Source organism: Anomaloglossus baeobatrachus, chromosome 3 (genome assembly GCF_048569485.1).
Source record: "Anomaloglossus baeobatrachus isolate aAnoBae1 chromosome 3, aAnoBae1.hap1, whole genome shotgun sequence".
Classification (NCBI taxonomy): Eukaryota; Metazoa; Chordata; class Amphibia; order Anura; family Aromobatidae; genus Anomaloglossus; species Anomaloglossus baeobatrachus.
The window spans coordinates 188,890,450-188,913,785 of record NC_134355.1 but is presented as its reverse complement, the minus strand read 5'-3'; the positions used below and the strand labels follow the sequence as shown (position 1 = coordinate 188,913,785).

The following is a 23,336-nucleotide window of genomic DNA, read 5'->3' as shown; positions in this document are numbered from 1 at the left end:
ATTCCTTGAGGAGTCTAATTTCCAAAATGGGATCACTTGTGGAGGGTTTCTGCTGTTTAGGTACCTTAGGGGCCCTACAAATGCAGCATGGTGACCACTATCTACAGTGCCTTTCGAAAGTATTCGGCCCCCTTGATTTTTTTCAACCTTTTCCCACATTTGAGGCTTCAAACATAAAGATAAACATTTTAATGTTATGGTGAAGAATCAACAACAAGTGGGACATAATTGTGAAGTTGAACAAAATGTATTGCTTATTTTAAACTTTTGTAAAAAATAATAAACTGAAAATTGGGGCGTGCAATATTATTCGGCCCCTCTACTTGCAGTGCAGCAAAATCACTCCAGAAGTTAATTGAGGATTTCTGAATGATCCAATGTTGTCCTAAATGACTGATGATGATAAATATAAGTCACCTGTGTGTAATTAAGTCTCCATATATTTGCACCTGCTCTGTGATAGTCTCAGTGTTCTGTTTAAAGCGCAGATAGCATCATGAAGACCAAGGAACACAACAGGCAGGTCCGTGATACTGTTGTGGAGAAGTTTAAAGCCAGATTTTGTGACAAAAAGATTTCCAAAACTTTAAACATCCCAAGAAGCACTGTGCAAGCGATCATATTGAAATGGAAGGAGTATCATACCACTGCAAATCTACCAAGACCTGTCCGTCGCTCAAAAATTTCATCTCAAACAAGGAAAAGACTAATCCGAGATGCAGCCAAGAGACCCCTGATCACTCTGGGTGAACTGCAGAGATCTACAGTGAGGTGGGAGAGTCTATCCATAGGACAATAATCAGTCGTAGAGTGCACAAATCTGGCCTTTATGGAAGAGTGGCAAGAAAAAAGCCATTTCTCAAAGATATCCATTAAAAGTGTAATTTAAAGTTTGCCACAAGCCACCTGGGAGACACACTAAACATGTGGAAGAAGGTGCTCTGGTCAGATGAAACCAAAATCGAACTTTTTGGGCACAATGCCAAACGATATATTTGGCGTAAAAGCAACACAGCTCATCACCCTGAACACATGATCCCCACTGTCAAACATGGTGGTGGCAGCATCATGGTTTGGGCCTGATTTTCTTCAGCAGGGACAGGGAAGATGGTTAAAATTGATGGAAAGATGGATGGAGCTAAATACAGGACCATTCTTGAAGAAAACCTGTTGGAGTCTGCAAAAGATCTGAGACTGGGACGGAGATTTGTCTTTCAACATGACAATGATCCAAAACATAAAGCAAAATCTACAATGGAATGGTTCACAAATAAACGTATCCAGGTGTTAGGCTATGTGCGCACGTAGCGTTTGTCCCTGCAGAAATTTCTGCAGCGATTTGAACAGCACACGTGTGCTTCAAATCGCTGCACAAAGAGTCCGTAATGAAAAAAAAAAGCCGATTTCATGCGCTCTGAGTGCAGCTTCTCCCATAGACAGAGCGAGCGTTACATGCAGAGCGCAGGAAAGAAGTGACATGTCACTTCTTAGAACGCGCGCTCCGGGCAGCAGCCGAAGCGCTGCGCTCTAATACGCCACGTGCGCACGTCTCCTGCATAATCTTCATAGATTATGCAGGGGACGCAGGACGCATGCAGTTACGCTGAGGTGCAGATCGCAGCGTAACTGCATGCAAATACGCAACGTGCGCACATAGCCTTAGAATGGCCAAGTCAAAGTCCAGACCTGAATCCAATCGAGAATCTGTGGAAAGAGCTGAAAACTGCTGTTCACAAACACTCTCCATCCAACCTCACTCAGCTCCAGCTGTTTGCAAAGGAAGAATGGGCAAGAATTTCAGTCTCTCGATGTGCAAAACTGATAGACACATATACCCCAAGCGACTTGCAGCTGTAATCGCAGCAAAAGGTGGTGCTACAAAGTATTAACATAAAGGAGCTGAATAATATTGCACGCCCCAATTTTCAACTTTATTATTTTTTATAAAAGTTTAAAATAAGCAATAAATTTCGTTCAACTTCACAATTGTGTCCCACTTGTTGATTCTTCACCATGAAATTAATTTTTTTTTTATATTTGTTTGAAGCCTGAAATGTGGGAAAAGGTTGAAAAATTCAAGGGGGCCGAATACTTTCGCAAGGCATTTCAGCCAAATTTCCTTTCCAAAATTCAAATATCGCTCCTCCCGTTCCATGCCCTCTCAATTGTCCAAACAGAACTTTCTGAAAGTGAGTAACAATCTGTGGGTCCACTTTTTGGCATTACCTTTTTAAAAAGTGAGAAGATGGATGCTAAAGCAACATTTATGTGAAAAAAAAAAATAAAATTTTCAATATGACGGCCAATGTTATCAAATTCTGTAAAGTACCTGATGGTTCAAAATGCTCACTATACCCCTAGATAAAATCATTGAAGGGCTCTAGTTTCCAAAATTGGGTAACTTGTGGGGGGTTTCTGCTGTTTAGATACTGAAGGAGCCCTGCAAATGCAATATGGTGCCCGCTATCTATTTCAGACAAATTTGTATTCCAAAATTCAAATATTGCTCCTTCTGTTCCGAGCCCTCCCATTTGTCCAAACACAGGTTTTTGACCACACGTGGACTATGAGCACGCTCAGAAGAAACTGGGTAACACATTTTGGGGTCCATTTTGTTGTGTTATTTCTTCTAAAAGTGAATAAATTGAGGCTAGAGCAACATTTTTAGGTAAAATGTTAATTTTTTTTCTTTTTTCATTCCACATTGCTTCAGTTCCTGTGAAGCACCTGAAGGGTTAATAAGGGTGCAATTTTTATAATGCTATCATTTTGGGTATTTTCTGTCACCTCGGCCTCTCAGTCACTTCAAACGTGATGTGGTCCCTAAAAGAAAATTGGTTTTGTAAATGTTGTTTGAAGAATGCGAATTTGCTGATGAACTTTGAACCCTTCTAACTTTCTGTCCTTAAAAAATTAGGTTTAAAAAATTGTTCTGATGTTAAGTAGACGTGTGGGGAATGCAATTTATTAACTATTTTTTGTTACAAAATTCTCTCGTTTTAAGGGCATAAAAATTCAAAGTTTGAAAATTGCTAAATTTTCATCAAATTTCCAATTTTTTCAGTAATAAAATTAAAAAATAAATCGTCCTAAATTTACCACTAACAGGAAGTACAATATGTCATGAAAAAAAACTATCTCAGAACCACTGGGATCTATTGAAGCGTTCTCGAGTTATAACCTCATAAAGTGACTGTGGTCTGATTGCTAAAATTTGGCCTCGTCAAAATTGGTTTTGTCCTTAACGGGTTAAGCATCTGATAAGAAGTGAGGTTCAGTCAGTTTTAAATAAAAGATCGGCTCCTAGCTCATCCTCTGGTGGAGGACATTATTCTAATGCGCCTTGTTAAAAAGAGGAATTGCATTTTGTTGGATTCTTTCTCTTCTTCAGATGATTGGAAGGGTTGAAAAATATTGTAAGACATAGATCATCTAGTAAAGGCTATTAAAGCAGCGATGAATATTGAGGAGCCTACGAAACCTAGATAGGTCTAGGACGCCATGTTTGAGAGCCTGGGCGTTAGCAAAAGTGTTCTTTCTTTATCAATAAGATTGTAGCATCCCTATATAACGGAGGATGAAAAACACGAAAACAATCAGTTTTTTTTTTTCCTAAAAGTGCAAATAACTGTTTAACAAAACTGTTTCTGCCTGTTGAGACAGGTCATCAATAATTCATGTCTAGATTTGTAAAATATCTGGAACATTTTCAATACCATTGGCTCCCTTGAAGACTGTATGGATAGGAAAGTTGAAAGCTTCTTGAGGAGGGTCTGGGAATCTGGGGCTTTGGGTTTAAGCCAGGGAGGCTCAGTTTGTGTGGCTTGAGCAACTAGTGTCCCGCACTAGTCATTCGCGCACACCGCACTGACTGACAGCTCCGACAGCATTAGAACAAGATGTCAGTCAGTGCGGCGGTGGTTACGGCCTATGCCCTCAATACACAGAGCTGTGACTGAACCCGAGCCGCCTTTCTGACTGAAGCCCTGAAGCTGCAGCAAGGATTAAAGTTCTTTTCCTACTGACAGTGGGGTTTATTGTGGAGGCGCCTGGCAGGTTTCAGACACCATTACCTGCAGATTAACCCCATACCTGAAGATTAATAGCCTTTTTACACAACAGGTTCCCTTTAAGAATGGTTATAAATCTAAAAAGTCTAAACAAAAGTCTACTATTCAAGATGGAGACTATAGGGTCGGCAATAGACCTTCTTTTTCAGGACTGCTTCATGCAAGTCCTGAACATAAAGCATGCTTATTATTATGTGCCAATTCACAAAAATTACCAAAAGTTCCTGAAAGTTGCTCTATTATTTGAAGAACAGATACCAGTATGTCATTTTCAGTATCAAGCTCTACTCTTTTGAATATTGTTAGCCCATCCACATATTTACCAAAATCAGGGCCGACGTGAGCACCCGGGCAAGTGCCGGGGGCCTGGACTGCCGGGGGGCCCACTCGCCGTCTACAGAGGCAGTGAAATATTCTGCGGCCCGCATCCAAGTTCCGGTGCCTGCAGTGCTCGGGCCAGCTAACTTTTATGGTCTTTACCAAGGTCAAACAAGGGACTGTACAGTTAACCACCCTTAATTTGTTTGTATTATATGTCATTTCCATGTTGTATTCATATTTTCCGGACTCTTGGTTTTCAGTCATTTTTTATAGAAATTGCCAGTTTTACAATTTGGGCTTTTGTATATAAAGCTATACAGCAAACTTTAGTATTGCACTCCAGTTTAGGTGTCAGCCACGTGTCTGCCTCATTTATAGAAAAATAACAGTGAGTATTGCGTTTTACTTAGCGAAACAAACGTGTTGTCTTTTCAGACTCCTAAGTGCATCAGATGAAACTCTGTCTTAAATGTTAAACCACTTTCTGTTTATCGGCTTACCTTTAAAGCTCACTAAAGATTTCTGAATATAGTGATTAATGGTTGACCGCTCCAACTTCATAGAGATAAATTAGACGTTAATGAATCCTAACAAGGAAAGATGTCCTCAGCTCATGCACAGAGTCTTTGTTAATGTTGATTGATCGTGTTTTTGTTGTTTTTCAGGTTGTGCTAGTGAGATGGAACGAACCTTTTCAAAAGTTGGCAACCTGCGATGCAGATGGAGGAATATTCGTGTGGATCCAGTATGAAGGTAGATGGTCTGTGGAACTGGTCAATGATCGTGGAGCACAGGTGGGTGGTAAATCTGGTGTCTGTTCCATGAAGTAATGAGATTTGGTACATGGAAATTAATTTTCCTTTAAAGAGCTTAGACAGTTTAAGGAGACAGCTAATGGTGTGTAGATTGAAGTTTGATAATGAGAAAAAGTCAAGTTTAAAGGGAATCTGTCATCTCCAGAAATGCTGTATACCTGCAGATGAAGGATGTGCAGGCAAATAGACTTAAAATCCTGCCCGACTGCCTTATCGGAGCAGTGGCTACAGGGAGAAAATTAACTAATATTTTCCCTCTACTGCCTGCCATTAGGGCAGTGGAGGGAAACATTCTAGTCACTGCTCACTATACCATGAGCACTTCTGTAATTACTCTTCAAGACGTTACTTAATTAGCTGTAAATCAAAGTGCTAGGGAGGTATTACAGCCCCGCTGAGGTTTTTTTTTTATCAGTTATTAATATGGGCATACATGTGGCATAAAGTTGAAATGAGCCATACCTGTTTGCCTCCTGGATGAGGGGTCATTTGGCAAAAATCCTCTTTTTTATCTTCTATCTTCAAGGCTATGGGGCATGCACTGCCCGGAAGATAAGTCTGCCTCCGATCTTCATTATACAGGATTCCTCCTCCCCTTCTCTTCAGAGTCCCTGTGACGTCAGTTGCGCGGCCAGAAATCCCGCTCCTGCGCATTCTGCCTGCCATCTCTCCCCCCGCACTGTGAAGCAGCAGTGACTCCCCAGCGTCTGCACACAGCTAAATTAAAGCCTGAGCAGAACAGCAGGGAGGGATGGCAGGCATAATGCGCAGGCCCGAGATTAACGGCCGCGCACCTGATGTCAGAGGAAACCAGGGTAGAGAAAGGGAGGAGGAATCCTGTATAATGAAGATCGGAGGAGGCTTATCTTCCAGGCAGCAGTGACTCCCCAGCATCTGCACACAGCTAAATTAAAGCCTGAGCAGAACAGCAGGGAGGGATGGCAGGCATAATGCGCAGGCGCGAGATTAACGGCCGCGCACCTGATGTCAGAGGGAAACCAGGGTAGAGAAAGGGAGGAGGAATCCTGTATAATGAAGATCGGAGGAGGCTTATCTTCCAGGCAGCACACACTCCATAACTGAAAAATAGAAGATATAAAAGGATTTTGCCAAATAACGTACATTTAGAACATTCAGCATCCAAATGTTTGGCATTTCTGTAGCGATGAGAGTGCAGTTTATTTACGGGATGCATGTCTCCATTAGCACAAGGTGGGCAAAATGTATGGGTGCTACAACATACCGAGCACTACAATGGCAGATTTACAATTCTTATTCAGCCATATCCACTGCTGCTTGTTTCTGGAAAACACCCATGGAGTCAAAATTGTCACTACACTTGTAGATAAATTGCCAGAGGGGTGTAATTTCCAAAATAGGGTCACTTAAGGGGAGATTTTGCTCTTCTAGCAGTTGGGGGCTCTGTATATTGATGTTGCAAACTGTTCTAGAAAAAATCTGTGCTCTAAGAATCAAATGGCGCTTCTTCCCTCCCGAGTCTCGTCGTATGGCTAAGCAGTACTGTACAGCCACATGTGGGGTATTGCCATATATAGCAGAAAGTGTGACAAATTTTGTTGTCTAAGGGCGAAACTTTTCTCCTTGCGGAGACCTGACAAACCAGTTTGGCCTCCACTGAGGGGTCTTATAGCTGCAATGCCCCTCTGGGAAAGGGCATTTCCAAGAGGGGCATTGCAGCTATAAGACCTTTCACTGGCAGCCGGACTGGTTTGTCAGGTCTCTGCAAGGAGAAAGGTTTTCTCCTTAGACCCCACGATAGGTTCTCATACAGCCAGATAAGATCCCATACTTTGCACTGACAAGGGGCAATCGCCTTGAAACACAGTGTCTGCAAATTGGGTTCTGATCTGGCATAAATCCTTAGTCAAAAAGGCTTGTTAAAAGGTCACTTTTGACTTTTATGATTGCTACTTCCAATAGGTGGTGCTAGAGTTTGTCTCCTTTCTCCCTGGAGAGACAATTTGACACATTTTGTACACATTTTTATTCATTTACCCTTGGGAAAATGTAAAATCTAGGGCTAAAACAACATTTTTTTGTGGTAAAAATTAAAATATTTTTACTTCACTGCCCAATGGTATTAAATTCTGTGACACATACCGTATTTTTCAGACCATAAGACGAACTTTTTTTCCTCCAAATTTGGGAGGAAAGTGTGGGGTGCGTCTTATGGTCTGAAGCTGCAGGGTAGGGAGCTGTGGGGAGTCAGCGCTATGCAGTGGGATCACAGGAGGCAGGGAGGGTCGCTGCTGCAGGAAGCTGGAGCTGGAGAAACCACGTGTGCCCGCTGCTTAAAGTAAATGAATATTCATTAGCTGCTCCCCGCCCACCTCTCTCTGCAGTCAGCGGGGGTGAGGAGCAGCAAATCAATAGTTTAATGTAAACAGTGGACACACGTGGGTTCTCCAGCCGCCGGCTTCCTGCAGACAGTGTCCGCTGTTTAGGAGGCAGGAGCAGGGTGCCGCTGCAGTCATGTCTCGCCCGGAGGATGTGCAGATCACTGCAGTGTCCGGGCCAGAGCACGTCATACCTTCACAGCACAGCCGCAGTCTCTGTGCTGAGTGCAAACATTACTTTCACTTTGCTCCTGCTGCCTCTGCTCAGTCTCCCGTAGCTGACAAGGACCTACAGTGATGTAATGCAGAGGGGTGGGCCAGAACAGCACAGTGCCCGCCTCTTCATTACATCACTGCAGGTCCTTGAGATATGGGAGACTTTGTTTGTAATGCCAGGACCAAACTGAAGCATGGTGAGCAGCACATCTGTAAAAGTAAGGCAATAAATAATATAGTATATAAAGGCATTACTGTACACCTGGATGGGGTTGGATCATATATATATATATATATATATATATATATATATATATATATATATATAATGTGTGTATATATATCACACACACACACACACACACACACACACTATATACACACACTGTGTAACTATATACACACACACGCACACTATGACTATGTACACACAACCACACACACACACACACACAGTATATAACTATATATATATATATATATATATATATATATATATATATATATACAGTTAGGTCCAGAAATATTTGGACAGTGACACAATTTTCGCGAGTTGGGCTCTGCATGCCACCACATTGGATTTGAAATGAAACCTCTACAACAGAATTCAAGTGCAGATTGTAACGTTTAATTTGAAGGTTTGAACAAAAATATCTGATAGAAATTGTAGGAATTGTACACATTTCTTTCCAAACACTCCACATTTTAGGAGGTCAAAAGTAATTGGACAAATAAACCAAACCCAAACAAAATATTTTTATTTTCAATATTTTGTTGCGAATCCTTTGGATGCAATCACTGCCTTAAGTCTGGAACCCATGGACATCACCAAACGCTGGGTTTCCTCCTTCTTAATGCTTTGCCAGGCCTTTACAGCCGCAGCCTTCAGGTCTTGCTTGTTTGTGGGTCTTTCCGTCTTAAGTCTGGATTTGAGCAAGTGAAATGCATGCTCAATTGGGTTAAGATCTGGTGATTGACTTGGCCATTGCAGAATGTTCCACTTTTTAGCACTCATGAACTCCTGGGTAGCTTTGGCTGTATGCTTGGGGTCATTGTCCATCTGTACTATGAAGCGCCGTCCGATCAACTTTGCGGCATTTGGCTGAATCTGGGCTGAAAGTATATCCCGGTACACTTCAGAATTCATCCGGCTACTCTTGTCTGCTGTTATGTCATCAATAAACACAAGTGACCCAGTGCCATTGAAAGCCATGCATGCCCATGCCATCACGTTGCCTCCACCATGTTTTACAGAGGATGTGGTGTGCCTTGGATCATGTGCCGTTCCCTTTCTTCTCCAAACTTTTTTCTTCCCATCATTCTGGTACAGGTTGATCTTTGTCTCATCTGTCCATAGAATACTTTTCCAGAACTGAGCTGGCTTCATGAGGTGTTTTTCAGCAAATTTAACTCTGGCCTGTCTATTTTTGGAATTGATGAATGGTTTGCATCTAGATGTGAACCCTTTGTATTTACTTTCATGGAGTCTTCTCTTTACTGTTGACTTAGAGACAGATACACCTACTTCACTGAGAGTGTTCTGGACTTCAATTGATGTTGTGAACGGGTTCTTCTTCACCAAAGAAAGTTTGCGGCGATCATCCACCACTGTTGTCATCCGTGGACGCCCAGGCCTTTTTAAGTTCCCAAGCTCACCAGTCAATTCCTTTTTTCTCAGAATGTACCCGACTGTTGATTTTGCTACTACAAGCATGTCTGCTATCTCTCTGATGGATTTTTTCTTTTTTTTCAGCCTCAGGATGTTCTGCTTCACCTCAATTGAGAGTTCCTTGGACCGCATGTTGTCTGGTCACAGCAACAGCTTCCAAATGCAAAACCACACACCTATAATCAACCCCAAACCTTTTAACTACTTCATTGATTACAGGTTAACGAGGGAGACGCCTTCAGAGTTAATTGCAGCCCTTAGAGTCCCTTGTCCAATTACTTTTGGTCCCTTGAAAAAGAGGAGGCTATGCATTAGAGCTATGATTCCTAAACCCTTTCTCCGATTTGGATGTGAAAACTCTCATATTGCAGAAGGGAGTGTGCACTTTCAGCCCATATTATATATAATTGTATTTCTGAACATGTTTTTGTAAACAGCTAAAATAACAAAACTTGTGTCACTGTCCAAATATTTCTGGACCTAACTGTATATATATACGCGCACACACGCGCGCGCACACACTATAACTATATATACACACGCACACACACACCAGATTGGAGGATCACACATATAATGATGGGGAATATACATATTCCACGATGGGGGCCATATATACCTGGAAGGTACCCAGAATGGGGGATATGAGGACAGAATTTGGGGATATTATTACCTCAGTAACGCTGTCAGCAGTAAAATAACAGTGTGTCATGACCACATTCTTTTACTTTAATTTTATTTTTTTCTATTTTTTTCCTCCTCTAAAACAAGGGTGCGTCTTATAGTCTGGTGCGTCTTATAGTCCGAAAAATACGGTACCTGGTGTCAATATGAGCAATCCACTTATGGGGGGTTCTGCTGTTCTGGGACCTCAGTTGCTCTTACATTGGGCCCAGACACTCACAAACCATAGCAGTAAAATCTACACTATAATGTGGCACTCTCTCTTCTGAGTTTTCCATTGTGCCTGGAAAGAATTTCCTGACTACATGTAGGGTATTGGTACACTCAGGAGAAATTGCACAACAAACTGTGAGGTCCAATTTTTCTTATTAGCTTTTATGAAAAGTAAAAACTTGGCTAAACCAACATTTTAGTGGTAAAAATATTATTTTTTCTTTATCGCTCAATGGTGTAAAATTCTTGAGATCCATGGCATCACTGTAGGGGGCTATGCCCACTGCATAACCTTATATGCTGACAACATCATCCTATCCTTGGAACACTGCCCTCATTAAAAGCAGCCTTTAAAACAATTAAAACGTTTGGCAATCTATCTTACTATAAAATAAATAATGGGAAATTCCAAATATAAGCCAATCAGCATCCCACCTCAAATGCTGAACTGAACCAACTTCTTGGAAGCACTGCTCTAGACTGGAAATTTGAATGTATTAATTACCTAGGCATATTCAAATCTCCAGACAACCACTCTCTATACAAATACAATTACCTTCCTCTACTGAACACAATTGAAAATTGACATATCCTGGATCGGGCACATCGTAACATTCCAAATGATCCTTCTCCCGAAATTTCTATATATCTTCTGCACTGTCCCAATTTACCCTCTCCAATTCTTTTTCCTTCAAGCTCACAAATTTCTAAACTCATTCGTATGGAAAGGCAAAAAGCTGAGACTTTCCAACCACCTCTTGAAAAGACCCAAAGAATTTGGATGCTCGGGTCTTCCCAACATTTCCGATTATTTTCCAGCCTCACAAATAGACCATCTTAGGAGCTGGTGGAGAGGAGATCAACCCAACCAATGGGTCCAGATCAAATCTCATTTTGTCCCCTCAAAAAACCTTTGTGCTCTGCTTAAAGTGAACCTGTCATCAGAAATTTAGCTGTAAAGCTAAAAGTTCCCCCCTCTGCAGCTCTTGGGCTGCATTCTAGGAAGCTTCCTATAGTTTTTGTGGCCCCTTTTATTCCAAAATAAATACTTTACAAACTTGTACCTTTTCGTATGCAAATTTCTTAAATCTTCCATGGGGGCGGGCTGCCTGATGTACGTTGCTGTCCTCCTGCCGATTTACGCCGCCCCCGAATGCTGAATTTCAAACCTCAGGACGCCACTCCTGGGCGCCCGTGGTCCCGCGCATGCGCTGTGCTACTGTAGCGGTGCCGTGCACTGCGTGCACGTGTGACCGCTGGTGACGCTTTTGCGCGGGCACCGACTGCTCCGTCCGCTCCTCCCATCTAATTCCTGCTGCTGAGCAGGATGGGAAGGAGGTGACGTCCGGTCATCTGGCCAGCGAGCGTTTGCGCAGAACGCTGGAGGAAGAGGGGAAAGTGCGGTCACGAGGTTATGGACGGCACTTACTGATGACACTCACAGCGCCGCCCATAACCTCGTGCCCGCGCAAAGTGTCACTAGCGGTCACACGTGCACACAGTGCACGGCACCGCTACAGTAGCACAGCGCATGCGCGGGACCACGGGCGCCCAGGGGCGGCGTCCTGAGGTTTGAAATTCAGCATTCGGGGGCGGCGTAAATCGGCAGGAGGACAGTAACGTACATCAGGCAGCCCGCCCCCATGGAAGATTTAAGAAATTTGCATACGAAAAGGTACAAGTTTGTAAAGTATTTATTTTGGAATAAAAGGGGCCACAAAAACTATAGGAAGCTTCCTAGAATGCAGCCCAGGAGCTGCAGAGGGGGGAACTTTTAGCTTTATAGCTAAATTTCTGATGACAGGTTCCCTTTAATGTTGATGGTTGCTCCATTGAAGGGACATGACCCCATACCTTTAACGGTTTATTCAGTTACCAACTGGACTTCTTTTCTCAAATAAGTCCATCCTTTTCCAATTGGTTAATATCGAAAGCACCACTAGAAGTCCGTCCAAAGATCTTAACCTACAAGACTGGCCAAGAAAAGGTGCCACCTCGATTAATCATATCACGAATGGGAATGGTATGCTGACGTTCGAACAACTACAGCAAAAAATTTAACTCCTCCCCAAGGAATTTTATGATTACCTCCGAGTCAGACACACAATACGCTCTGCTTTTCAGGACCTTATAAAATTACATAACTAATTAATCCAAATTCTATCAAATCCCACTTCTCACCCGCAGGCCTGAAACCAATTTATTTGCTACTAGGATCCAAAAATAGGTTTGTCAAAACCACACCATTCATGTCCTGGGAGAGAGAACTGAATAGATATTTCTCCACTTCTGAGTGGCAACAATCATTATTCTTTGCTTCTCAAACCTTCAGCTGTATGTCATACTTTGAATCTCACATAAAACGGTCCTGAGATGGTATACCCAGGTCAGACTTGGCTATATATTCCCTCAGATCCCACATCTCTGTTGGTGCAATTGTACCTCAAAAGGCTCCCTTATCCACATTCTGTGGGAATGCCCAGAATATCATCTGTATGGTCCCATACTTTCCAATTAATTTCCTCAGTTGGTAACACAACAATCCACCCCTCCCCTGAACTAGCAGTGCTTATGCTTAACCTACAGAACATCCCTGCCCGAGGTAGAGTGGTGTCTGCACACATTTTACTGGCCACCAGATTAGTCATTACCAGGCGTTGGAAAACCCCAGACCTCTCCACCAATGCAGATACAATTTTTACAATCAATAAAACATGCGCTTTCGAAAAAATGTTAGCTCATAAAAATAATTTCCATAGGTTCATAAAAGATTGGCAAGTGTGGATAAACTCATCACTGAATAAGATCCCTGTTTAAACAGCCTATTCAACCTAATTGCATTAACCACAAGTTTTTATTTTTGTTTGTTGTTTGGTTTTTGTGTTATCCATACTGATTTACGTGTTACTGTACAAACAGTATGTAACTTGTTTTCAATATGTATGTTGAATATACAGTATTGCTGATGTGTCAATGAAAATGAATAAAAAATTGAATGGTTAAAAATGTTCATTATAGCCCTATATGAATGCCTCAAAATGTGCAGTTTCCAAATGGGGTCACTTGTGGAGGTTTCTGCTTTTTAGCATGTCAGGGGCTCTTCAAATGTGACATGGCATCTGCAATCTATTCCAGACAAATTTGCACTCCAGAATTCATTTGGCACTCTCTCCCTTCCCAGCACTGCAGTGTGCCCAAACAGTAGATTGTTACCAAATGTGAGGTATCAATGAACTCAGGAGAAATTACCCAACAAATTGTATTGTCCATTTTCTTCTGTTATCCTTGTAAAACTGAAAATTGTGGGTCTGAAAGAACATTTTAGTGGGAAAAATTGATTCTTTCATTTCCACGACTCAACCTTATAAACGTCTGTGAGGTACCTGTGGGTTCAAGGTGCTCATTACACCTGCAAATAAATTGCTTGAGTGGTGTGGGTTTACGTGTGTGAGGTTTCCACTGTTTAGGCACATCAGCAGCTCTGCAAACGTGACATGGCATCTGCTGTCTATTCCAGCCAATTTTGCGTTCCAAAAGTAAAATGTTGCACCTTCCCTTCCGAGCCCTGCCATGTGCCCAAACAGTAGTTTTTCACCACATATGGGACATTTGTGTACGCGGGAGATTGCACAACAAATTGATTAATTTTACTCCTGTTACCCTTGTAAAAATGAAAAATTTTGTGCTAAAGCAACATTTTTTGTAGGAAAAAGTTACGTTTTCATTTTTTATTTCCACTTTACTTTAACTCCTGTAAAGCACCTGAAGGGTTAATAAACTTCTTGAATGTGGTTTTGAGGACTTTGAGAGGTACACTTTTTAAAACGTTTTCACTTATTGGTATTTTCTATCATGCAGGCCTCTAAAAGTCACTTCAAATGTGATGTGGTCCCTAAAAAAAATGTTTATGTAAATTTTGTTTGTTGTAAAAATTACAAATTGCTGATTAACTTTTAACCATTGTAACAACAAAATAAATATGTTTCAAAAATGATGGCAGTGTAAAGTAGACATGTGGGAATTGTTATTTATTAACTATTTTGTGTGATTATAACGATTTGGTTTAAAGGCATAAAAATTAAGTGTTAGAAAATTGCAAAATTTTCCAACATTTTCTCCAAAATTCCAATATTTTCACAAATAAATGCAAAGAATATTGACCTACGTTTACCACTAACGTGAAGTACAATATGTCATGATTAAACAGTCTCAGAATCCGAGAGTTATTACCACATAAAGTGACACTTGTCAGAACTGAGAGAATTGGCCTGGTCAGGAAGGTAAAAACAGGCTCTAGGATGAAGGGGTTAAAGCGGATAGTTGTACCACACAAAACAGTTGATAAATAATATTTATCATGTTTGAAAATACTTTTTTATTCTTTGCTAGAATGTTAGAAGGGTTAAACATTTTGCAGAAATTTTTTAGTTTTTTGTCTTCAATGAAATTCACAAAACATATATAGACTCAATTTTAAAATGTGCACCCCTCATCATATTAAAAACCTCATTAAGAAAGATAAATTCTTTAGGTGCTTCACATAAGTAAATACATAAATAATACATACTGTAAGAAAAAAGTTAAAAATCCAATTTTTCTTATTAAAATGTAGCTTTATCCTCAAGTTGTTTTCAGTTTCACGAAAGTAAAAGGTAAAAAAAAATGGACCTCACTGTTGTGCAACCCCTCCTGAGTGCGTTGATACTCTCTATAATATGGTCAGAAACTACTGTTTGGGAACAAGGCATGTTTCAGAAGGGAAGAGCCCCTGAAATGTCAAAGCAGCAGAATCCCCCACACATGTAACCTCATTTTGGAAACTACACCTCACGAGGAACGTATCTAGGGTTGTAGTGAGCAACATAACAGGTGAATCATAGAATTGTATAACATTGGACTGTGAAAATGAAAAATTTCACTTCTTCCACTAAAATGTTGTTTTAGTCTCAAGATTTAAATGTTCAACAGGACTAAAAGGAGAAAATGGAGCACATAATTTGTTACGCAATTTCTCCTTAGCATGCCAATAGCCCAAGTGTGGTTGGGAACTACTTGTCAATAGCAGTACAAAACCCAGGAGCGAAGAGGCGCCATATTGGGGTACAGATTTTGTTGGAATAGTTTGCGGGTGCCATGTCACATTGGCAGATCCCCTTAGGTCCCAAACCAGCAGAAACCCCCTCCCTTTCTCCATATAAATAACCCCTTCTTACAATTTACACTCCTCAATGCAAAGAGCATACTGACACAACAGGTGTTTCAGACCGTGTTATACCTGAAGACAAAATAATTACATTTCAATCATTAAATTGTTGTTTCAGCCCCAGCGCTTGGGGAAATAGATAAAATTGGCCCCGTAATTTGTTCCACAATTTTTCCTGAATGTGGCAATACCCCACATCTGGCTGTACAGTCTGTTACAGTAATGCCAAACATATGAATGCGAATTGCGGTTTAGGCGCACTATGTGGCTCAAAAGAAAGAGGTTATTTGAATTTGGGGGGGAACACATTTTGCTGGATATCTTTTGGGGTTAGAGTCAAGTCCCATTTTTAAAGCCTTTGTGCATATTTTCATTACTAGATGACAGACTTGGGTATGGCCTTGTTTTTGTGGGTTAAGTTGATGCTGTTATTGGTGGCGTTTAGTTGTACATAACATTTTGTAGAATTTTTAAGGCTCCGTTCACATATAGCTTGTTATAGACAAGGACAAAATTACTGGTATCCTGTTAAAGTAAGAAAAACCCACAATGGTCACTGAAAAAAACTTGAAACTGTCAAAAGTAAACTTACTGATTTGTAAATTAATGAAAATCAGACACTGCTTATAAATTGTGGATCAACTGATTAAAAAAACTGCTAAGAATTGCCTGGACAAAAATTATATGGTACCCCTAGAAAATAATTTGAGCCGTATCCTCTAATTAGCATCACAGGTGTCTACAAACTTGTAATCAGTTATTCTGCCTATTTAAATGATGAAAAGTAGTCACTGTGATGTTTGACATCATGGTGTGTTCCACACTAAACATGGATCAAAGAAAGCTAAGGAAAGAGTTGTCTCAGGAGGTTAGAAAGAAAATAATTGCCAAATATGTCATAGCCTTTACCTGTAACAATCTCCAAACTGCTTGATGTTTTTGTTACTACAGTTGCACATAATATTCAGAAGGTTTAAGTTCTATGGGACTGTATCCAACCTCCCTGTACTTGTCTGCAAGAGGAAAATTGATGATAAAATGAAGAGGCAGATAATACAAATGGTAACCAAAGAGCCCCGAACAACATCCAAAGAGATTAGAGGTGAACTCAAATGTCACAATACATCATGTCAGATTGCATTATCTGTCGCTGTCTTAGCCAAAGTAGACTCCATTGAATTTGAATTAAGAAGAAGCCACTGTTGAATGCAAATAACAGAAAAGCCAGACTAGAATTTGCCAAAATGCATATTGACAAGCTACAAAGGTTCTAGAAAAATGTCCTTTGGACAGTTGAATTCAAAGCACGGTACAGTGAACACCATTATAACCAGGCACTCCAATACGATACGAAAAATTGATCTATTCACAAATAACAGCAAATCCAGTATTTGAAGATTTTTTGGGCATATATTTTGACCTTTATCTGTTCATATACTGCTGTGAGGAGCGTGCTAGTGGAGTCCACCGCTATTGTAGTAGGCACCTTATTACAACAGCAGTATGTGAGCAGATGAAGGTCAAAATATGTGACCGAAACGTCTTCACATACTGGATCCTCTGCTATTGTAAGTAACTACATTTTTCACATCATATTGGAGTGTACAACTGGGTCTTTCTGGAATGAAATGTCCGGCCTAGTGTCAAAAAGCATTTGTGGAAGGAGAGGAAACATGCAGTCTGAGGATGTCATTTTTCAAACCTGACACAGCTCTAGCAGTTTGCTCACGGAGAATAGGCCAAAATACCTGTGGACAAGTGTAGAAGTTTCATTGAGAGCTACAGAAATCATTTGTTTGCAGTGATTGCCTCAAAATGTTATGCAGCAAAATATTAAATTAAGGATACCATCATTTCTGTCCAAGCCATTTTTATTTTCTCAAATTTTTAATTGTTCTGTTGAGCCACAATTCAGAAGCAATGTCCGATTTTCGTAAGTTGATAACCCGTTAATTTAAACTGAAAATTAATTTTGTCAGTTTCCGGTTATTTCAGTGTCCATTGTGTTTTTTCCCCCCTCACTTTAGTAGAACGATTCCTACAATTTTGCGTGCGACGGCACATCGGGGCTTCCAGTTAATTCTTTGAAATACACTGACAAGCAAAAGGGTAATAATGTTTTGAATTTTTCACTTTCAGGCCCTATCACTCACCATCCACTACAACTTCGACCATGAGACTACCTTCATTTTATCTTGGCTATCTCATACATAAATTTGACTTGCAACTATTTAGCATATGATTAGTTATGCAGATTTTTGTCATGTCACTGCATTGTTACTGTTTTGCTCCAAAAATTTTAAATTAAAATTTTTAGTATTTTGTTAGTATTTTGCAAATCCATCTTTGGCTTTCAACACTGCTTGAATCCTGCTGCTCATGCTGTTGATCAGATTCAAGCATATCTCCGACGAAATCTGATACCAGTTCTCTTCTACACGTTCCCAAAGTTGGTGCATACTGGACGACACACGTGGTTGTGTATACAGCGTTTTATTCAACTCTACCCACAAGCTATTGATTGGGTTGGGGTCTGGGGACAGTTGAGACCAATCTTACACCTTTACTTCATTGAACCATTTCTTTGGCAATCTCAGTGAATGCTTCAGGTCGTTATCCTGCTGGAACACTGTCCTCATTTTCATAACCATAGTACTAGAGTGTACAAAGTTTGTGTGTTGTAAAGATCACAATTGATTGGTTCCATGTTTTTTTTAAAGGGAATCGGTCAGCAGATTTTTGCTACCTCATCTGACAGCAACATAAAGGAGCACTTCTCCTTTGCTGAGATAATCCATCCACCTCACAGGTGTGGTATATAAAGATACTGATCAGACAGCATGATTATTACACAGGTGTGTCTTTGGCTGGCCACAATAAAAAGCCACTCTAAAATGTGCAGTTTTACAGTATTGCGGAGCTCCGGAGGGGTTAGTAAACCTGTCAGTTTCTGGTGTGACCACGATTTGAGAGTCTGCCATCTGCCCTGTACAGTGAAAATTGAGATTCATCTGTCAAGAGAACACCTCTCCAGCATCAGCTGCCATCAAATGTGAGCATTTACCCATTCAAGTAGGATATGATGATGAACTGCAGTCAGGTGGAGCCCCCAGGGAGGATGACGAGCATGCAGATGAGCTTCCATGAGACGGTTTCTCACAGTTTGTGCAGAAATTCTTTGGTTATGGAAACAGATTGTTGCAGCAGCTAGCCTGGTCTCAGGCGATCTTAGAGGTGAAGATGCTGGATGTTGAGGTCTTGGGCTGGTGTGGTCTGAGATCGGTGGATGTACTGCCAAATTCTCTGAAACTCCTTTGGAGTCAGCTTATGGTAGAGAAATGAACATTCAATTTGTGGGTGTTCTCTCTTGTGGAGACTCCTGCAGTCAGCATGCCAATTGCACAGTCCCTCAAAACTTGCGACATCTAAGGCATTGTGCTGCGTGATAATACTGTACATTTTAGAGTGGCCTTTTATTGTGGCCAGCCAAAGGCATACCTGTGTAATAATCATGCTGTTTAATGAGCATCTTGATATACCACACCTGTGAAGTGGATGGATTATCTCAGCAATGGAGAAGTGCTGACTAACACAGATTTAGATGATTTTGTGAACAATATTTGACAGAGAAAGGCCTTTTGTGTACATAGAAAAAGTCTTAGACCTTTGAGTTTAGTTCATGAAACATGGGAGCAATAACAAGTGTTGCGTTTCTATTTTTGATCAGTATAGTAACATCTGAACAAAGAACACACATAAAGATTAGTTATATATGTTTCAAAATATCTTTTTATTTTTAGTGTTTCTGTTCTTATACCATTGTAGTGTCAGAACAGCTGGGCGAGGCTCTGAAAAAGAACAGTGGTTCGAAACGCGTTGACATGTGGGATGTTTATAGAACCTGTTTGGAACTAAATAAACTGGAAATAATATTTTCTCTTATTCTGGGAAGCAAAGTTTTGACATTTTTTTTCTTTTTTGATTGTTTATTTAGTGCCCCCAAAATAGGAGTTCTTGTAGTGAGTTTTTTTTCCTATATAATAGTGTAGAGAAAATGTTTGAGAAGCTTGGTAACCTCAGTAAAGATTTTTTTTTATCCTCAGCAGGAGTTATTTTATCATGTGGTCTAGAATAATGAAGCTAAGTATTGTAACATGAGCATAATCATGCATATAATGAGTGTTTACATGAGGCGATCTATCTAAATTAACCAAACTGGATCAGAAATCTATCATTATTTTCTCCAGATGAAATTGCATAGCCTTTATTATCGGAGACTATGTCATTTGCATGTGAAGCACGCACGTCCACTTAATTACATTTTAAGTGAGGTGCTAATCTAGACAGCAGTTTACTAGTTGGAAAGGTTTTAAAAAAATGGCAGGCATAGGTTTAGGCTGTGTTCATAAGCTTTTGGCACTTTTTTTTTCTGCTGAGATCTCTGTAAACTGCAATTTTTTTGCTGTGATTTTTTTAAAATTTACAACGAAATTATGTTTTTGCTCTAAATGCAGCAAAAAAATGAACATATGAACACTAAATTCAAAGGCCTAAAGAACTAAATAAGGGAATCGGCCGCCATCTTTTTGCTACCAGAGAGCAGAGAGCAGCATGATGAAAGGGGAGGGACCCCAATTCTAATGATGTAACATTTATTGGGCTGCACATATGTATTAGTTTCACAAACTTCCAATTTAATAGTCCTAGATATTAAAATATAATATATATGTATATATATTGTGAGATTGTTACCGGGGTTATCTATGACGGCCGGTATGTCTCGCCCCGGTTGTGCTCACTCCATGATAGAAAGTAAATCCACTCTAGGGTTAATGCTGTTTCCCTACAGGCTGAAGGAAGGGTTAAATGGAAACAGGAACGAGGGCAGGTGTGCCGGGTGTGGGGGAGTGAACAGAACTCTATGAGTTCTCTGCTGGAGAGGCACATGTATATTGTTGTGGACTTTTGTTTGGACATTAAACCGTGTGCTGTGAACCTTCATGCCTGGATCCCGTGTCTTCTGCTGCGCAGCCGACCGTGCTACCTCACATATGGTGGAGAATCGGCGGGCATGACAGCCGGTGAGGTGTAGCATCCATCCCTGGTGACCCAGCAGCACATGTCCTGGATTCGAGCGGCTATACTACAGCCCAAACCCGGCGACGCCATGGAGGACATACTAAGGCAGCAGCAACAGACTAATGCACAGCTACAAGAGGCTAATGCACAGCAGCAACAGACCAATGCACACCTGCTCCGGGCGTTGGAACGTCAGCAGCAATCCTTGCAAATGCAGGAAAAAAGGCACCAAGAACAGATGGTTCTCCTGGCCACGTCGATCCGTGCCGGACCGGCAGCAACAACCCCGGGACCGGGTGACGGCGGCAGCGTCCGGAAAGCGGTGAGACAAGCGTTGCAAAAGATGACCCCGGGTGATGATGTGGAAGCGTTCCTGGCGGTGTTTGAGCGGGTGGCCGAGCGGGAAAAGCTGCCGACCCCCCAGTGGGCTGAGGTATTGTCGCCCTATCTGACGGGGGAACCCCAAAAAGCGTACCTGGACCTCTGTACCGAGGACGCCATTGACTATGTGACCCTGAAAGCCGAAATACTGGCTCGGTTGGGGGTGAATACCTATGTACGGGCTCAGCGGGTAAATCAGTGGTTCTATGAGGAAGCCAAAACCGTACGCTCCCAGGCCTATGACTTGTTGCATCTTGTAAAAAAGTGGTTGCAGCCTGACACTCTAAGCCCGGCGCAAATGGTGGAAAGGATAGTAGTGGATCGGTTTGTGCGCACTTTACCCGTCACCGTTCAACGGTGGGTCGGACAGGGTGACCAGAGTACCCTGGACCAATTAGTGTCCCTGGTAGAGCGGCATGTGGCTACGCAGGACTTGATACGGGACACTGAGACTTTGCGTACCGCCCGTCGGTCCGGCCCCTCCAAGCCTAGGGCCAAGGACCCACCGCTGACAACGGTGCAGGAGTCCCCTACCGTCCCGTCTGAGGCCGCGGCCGCCATTCCTGAGGTCCGGAAGGTTCTGTACCCTAAACGACAACCCGTCAAGGGGGTTTCCGTCCCCATTAGATGTTGGCGGTGCCAGCGGGTGGGACATATGGAAGCCCAGTGTCCACTCACCACGGAGCCCATGGATTGTGGGGTTACCCGGCGGGGTTCAATGTATGCTCAGGTGCTGTGTACCGCTGACCTGGTCTCCCCAGAGACGGAGCCCCACTTGTGCCAAATACAGGTGAATGGATGTCCGGTTACAGGATTGTTGGATTCCGGAAGCTTAGTGACCCTTGTGCGATCCACCTTGAGGGCTAAAGTAAAGGCCACAGGACGTACCGTGGGGGTGGTTTGCATACATGGGGACCGCCGCGACTATCCCACGGGGATTGTCACCATCACAGCACCTTGCGGTCAGGTGCAACATGAGGTGGGACTTCTTAACACTCTTCCTTATGACGTGATCCTAGGAAGGGATCTGCCCTATTTTTGGACTTTATGGAGGGGACCCCCTAAGTCCCCTCAGATATTGGTCAGTCCGGGACCTGAGCCCTACAATCCTGAATCCGGGACACCTGCCGTAGGGGTCACCATGATAGGGACAGAGTGTGAACCCGATAGGTCACCCCTAGAGGTATTGGCAGGAGAGGCTGAGACGGTCGAGCCCATCCCGGAGTTGGAGGCGTCCCCGGATACGTTTGGGACAGCCCAACTCCAGGACCCTACGTTAATACATGCCCGGAGTCGGGTGACAGTAGTTGACGGGGTGGCACAGCTGCCCGGTGCCCAGGTAAGGTACCCCCATTTCGCTCTTAAGCAGGATTTACTCTAGCGGGTAGATGAAATACGGGGCGTGGGGGTAGAACAGTTGGTGGTGCCCCAGCCGCATCGCCGGCGGGTCCTCGACTTGGCTCATAAACACCTGATGAGTGGCCACCTAGGGGTCAAGAAAACGCAGGAGCGAATATTGCAAAGGTTCTATTGGCCCGGGGTCTTTGGGGAGGTAAAACGGTTCTGCGAAACCTGCCCGGAGTGTCAGCTTACCGCACCCCTGACCCATTTTCGCAGTCCGTTGGTACCGTTACCCATTATAGAAGTCCCTTTTGAACGTATAGGGATGGATCTGGTGGGGCCCCTCGTAAAGTCCGCTCGAGGGCACCAACACATCCTAGTGATCGTTGACTATGCCACCCGGTATCCCGAGGCGATACCTCTCAGACATACTGCAGCAAAGCTTATAGCTCGGGAGTTGTTTGCTGTGTTCTGCCGGGTGGGGTTGCCCAAGGAGATCCTTACGGATCAGGGGACCCCATTCATGTCTAAAGTGACCAAAGAACTATGCCGGCTACTCCAGATCAAGCAGTTGCGTACGTCTGTGTATCATCCTCAAACGGACGGTTTAGTCGAGCGTTTTAATAAAACCCTGAAAACCATGCTCAAAAGGGTGATCTCCAAAGACGGGAAAGACTGGGATATGATGCTTCCCTATTTGATGTTTGCCATCCGTGTGGTGCCACAGGCATCCACGGGGTTTTCGCCTTTTGAATTGTTATACGGGCGACATCCCCGGGGATTGTTGGACCTGGCAAAGGAAACATGGGAGCAAGAGCCCACCCCCCATAAAAGTGTGATTGAACACATTTTGGGTATGCAGAACCGCATAAGCGCGGTCATGCCAATTGTGAAGGAGCATTTACAGGAGGCTCAGGCCGCACAAAGCGGCCGCTACAATAGACAAGCCACCGTGCGGACCTTTAAACCCGGGGATCGGGTGTTGGT

The 23,336-nt window shown here is 42.4% G+C and overlaps 1 protein-coding gene across 2 annotated transcripts in view; it reads left to right on the top strand.

The window, feature by feature from the left end:
* The window catches only part of TULP4 (TUB like protein 4), a 238,575-nt gene that overhangs the window by 105,744 nt on the left and 109,495 nt on the right, over positions 1–23,336 (top strand). For both annotated transcript variants that reach the window (XM_075339647.1, XM_075339648.1), the window contains exon 3: positions 5,057–5,185. In XM_075339647.1, the coding sequence (XP_075195762.1) occupies positions 5,057–5,185 (129 nt within the window). The remainder of the gene's footprint in view (positions 1–5,056; positions 5,186–23,336) is intronic.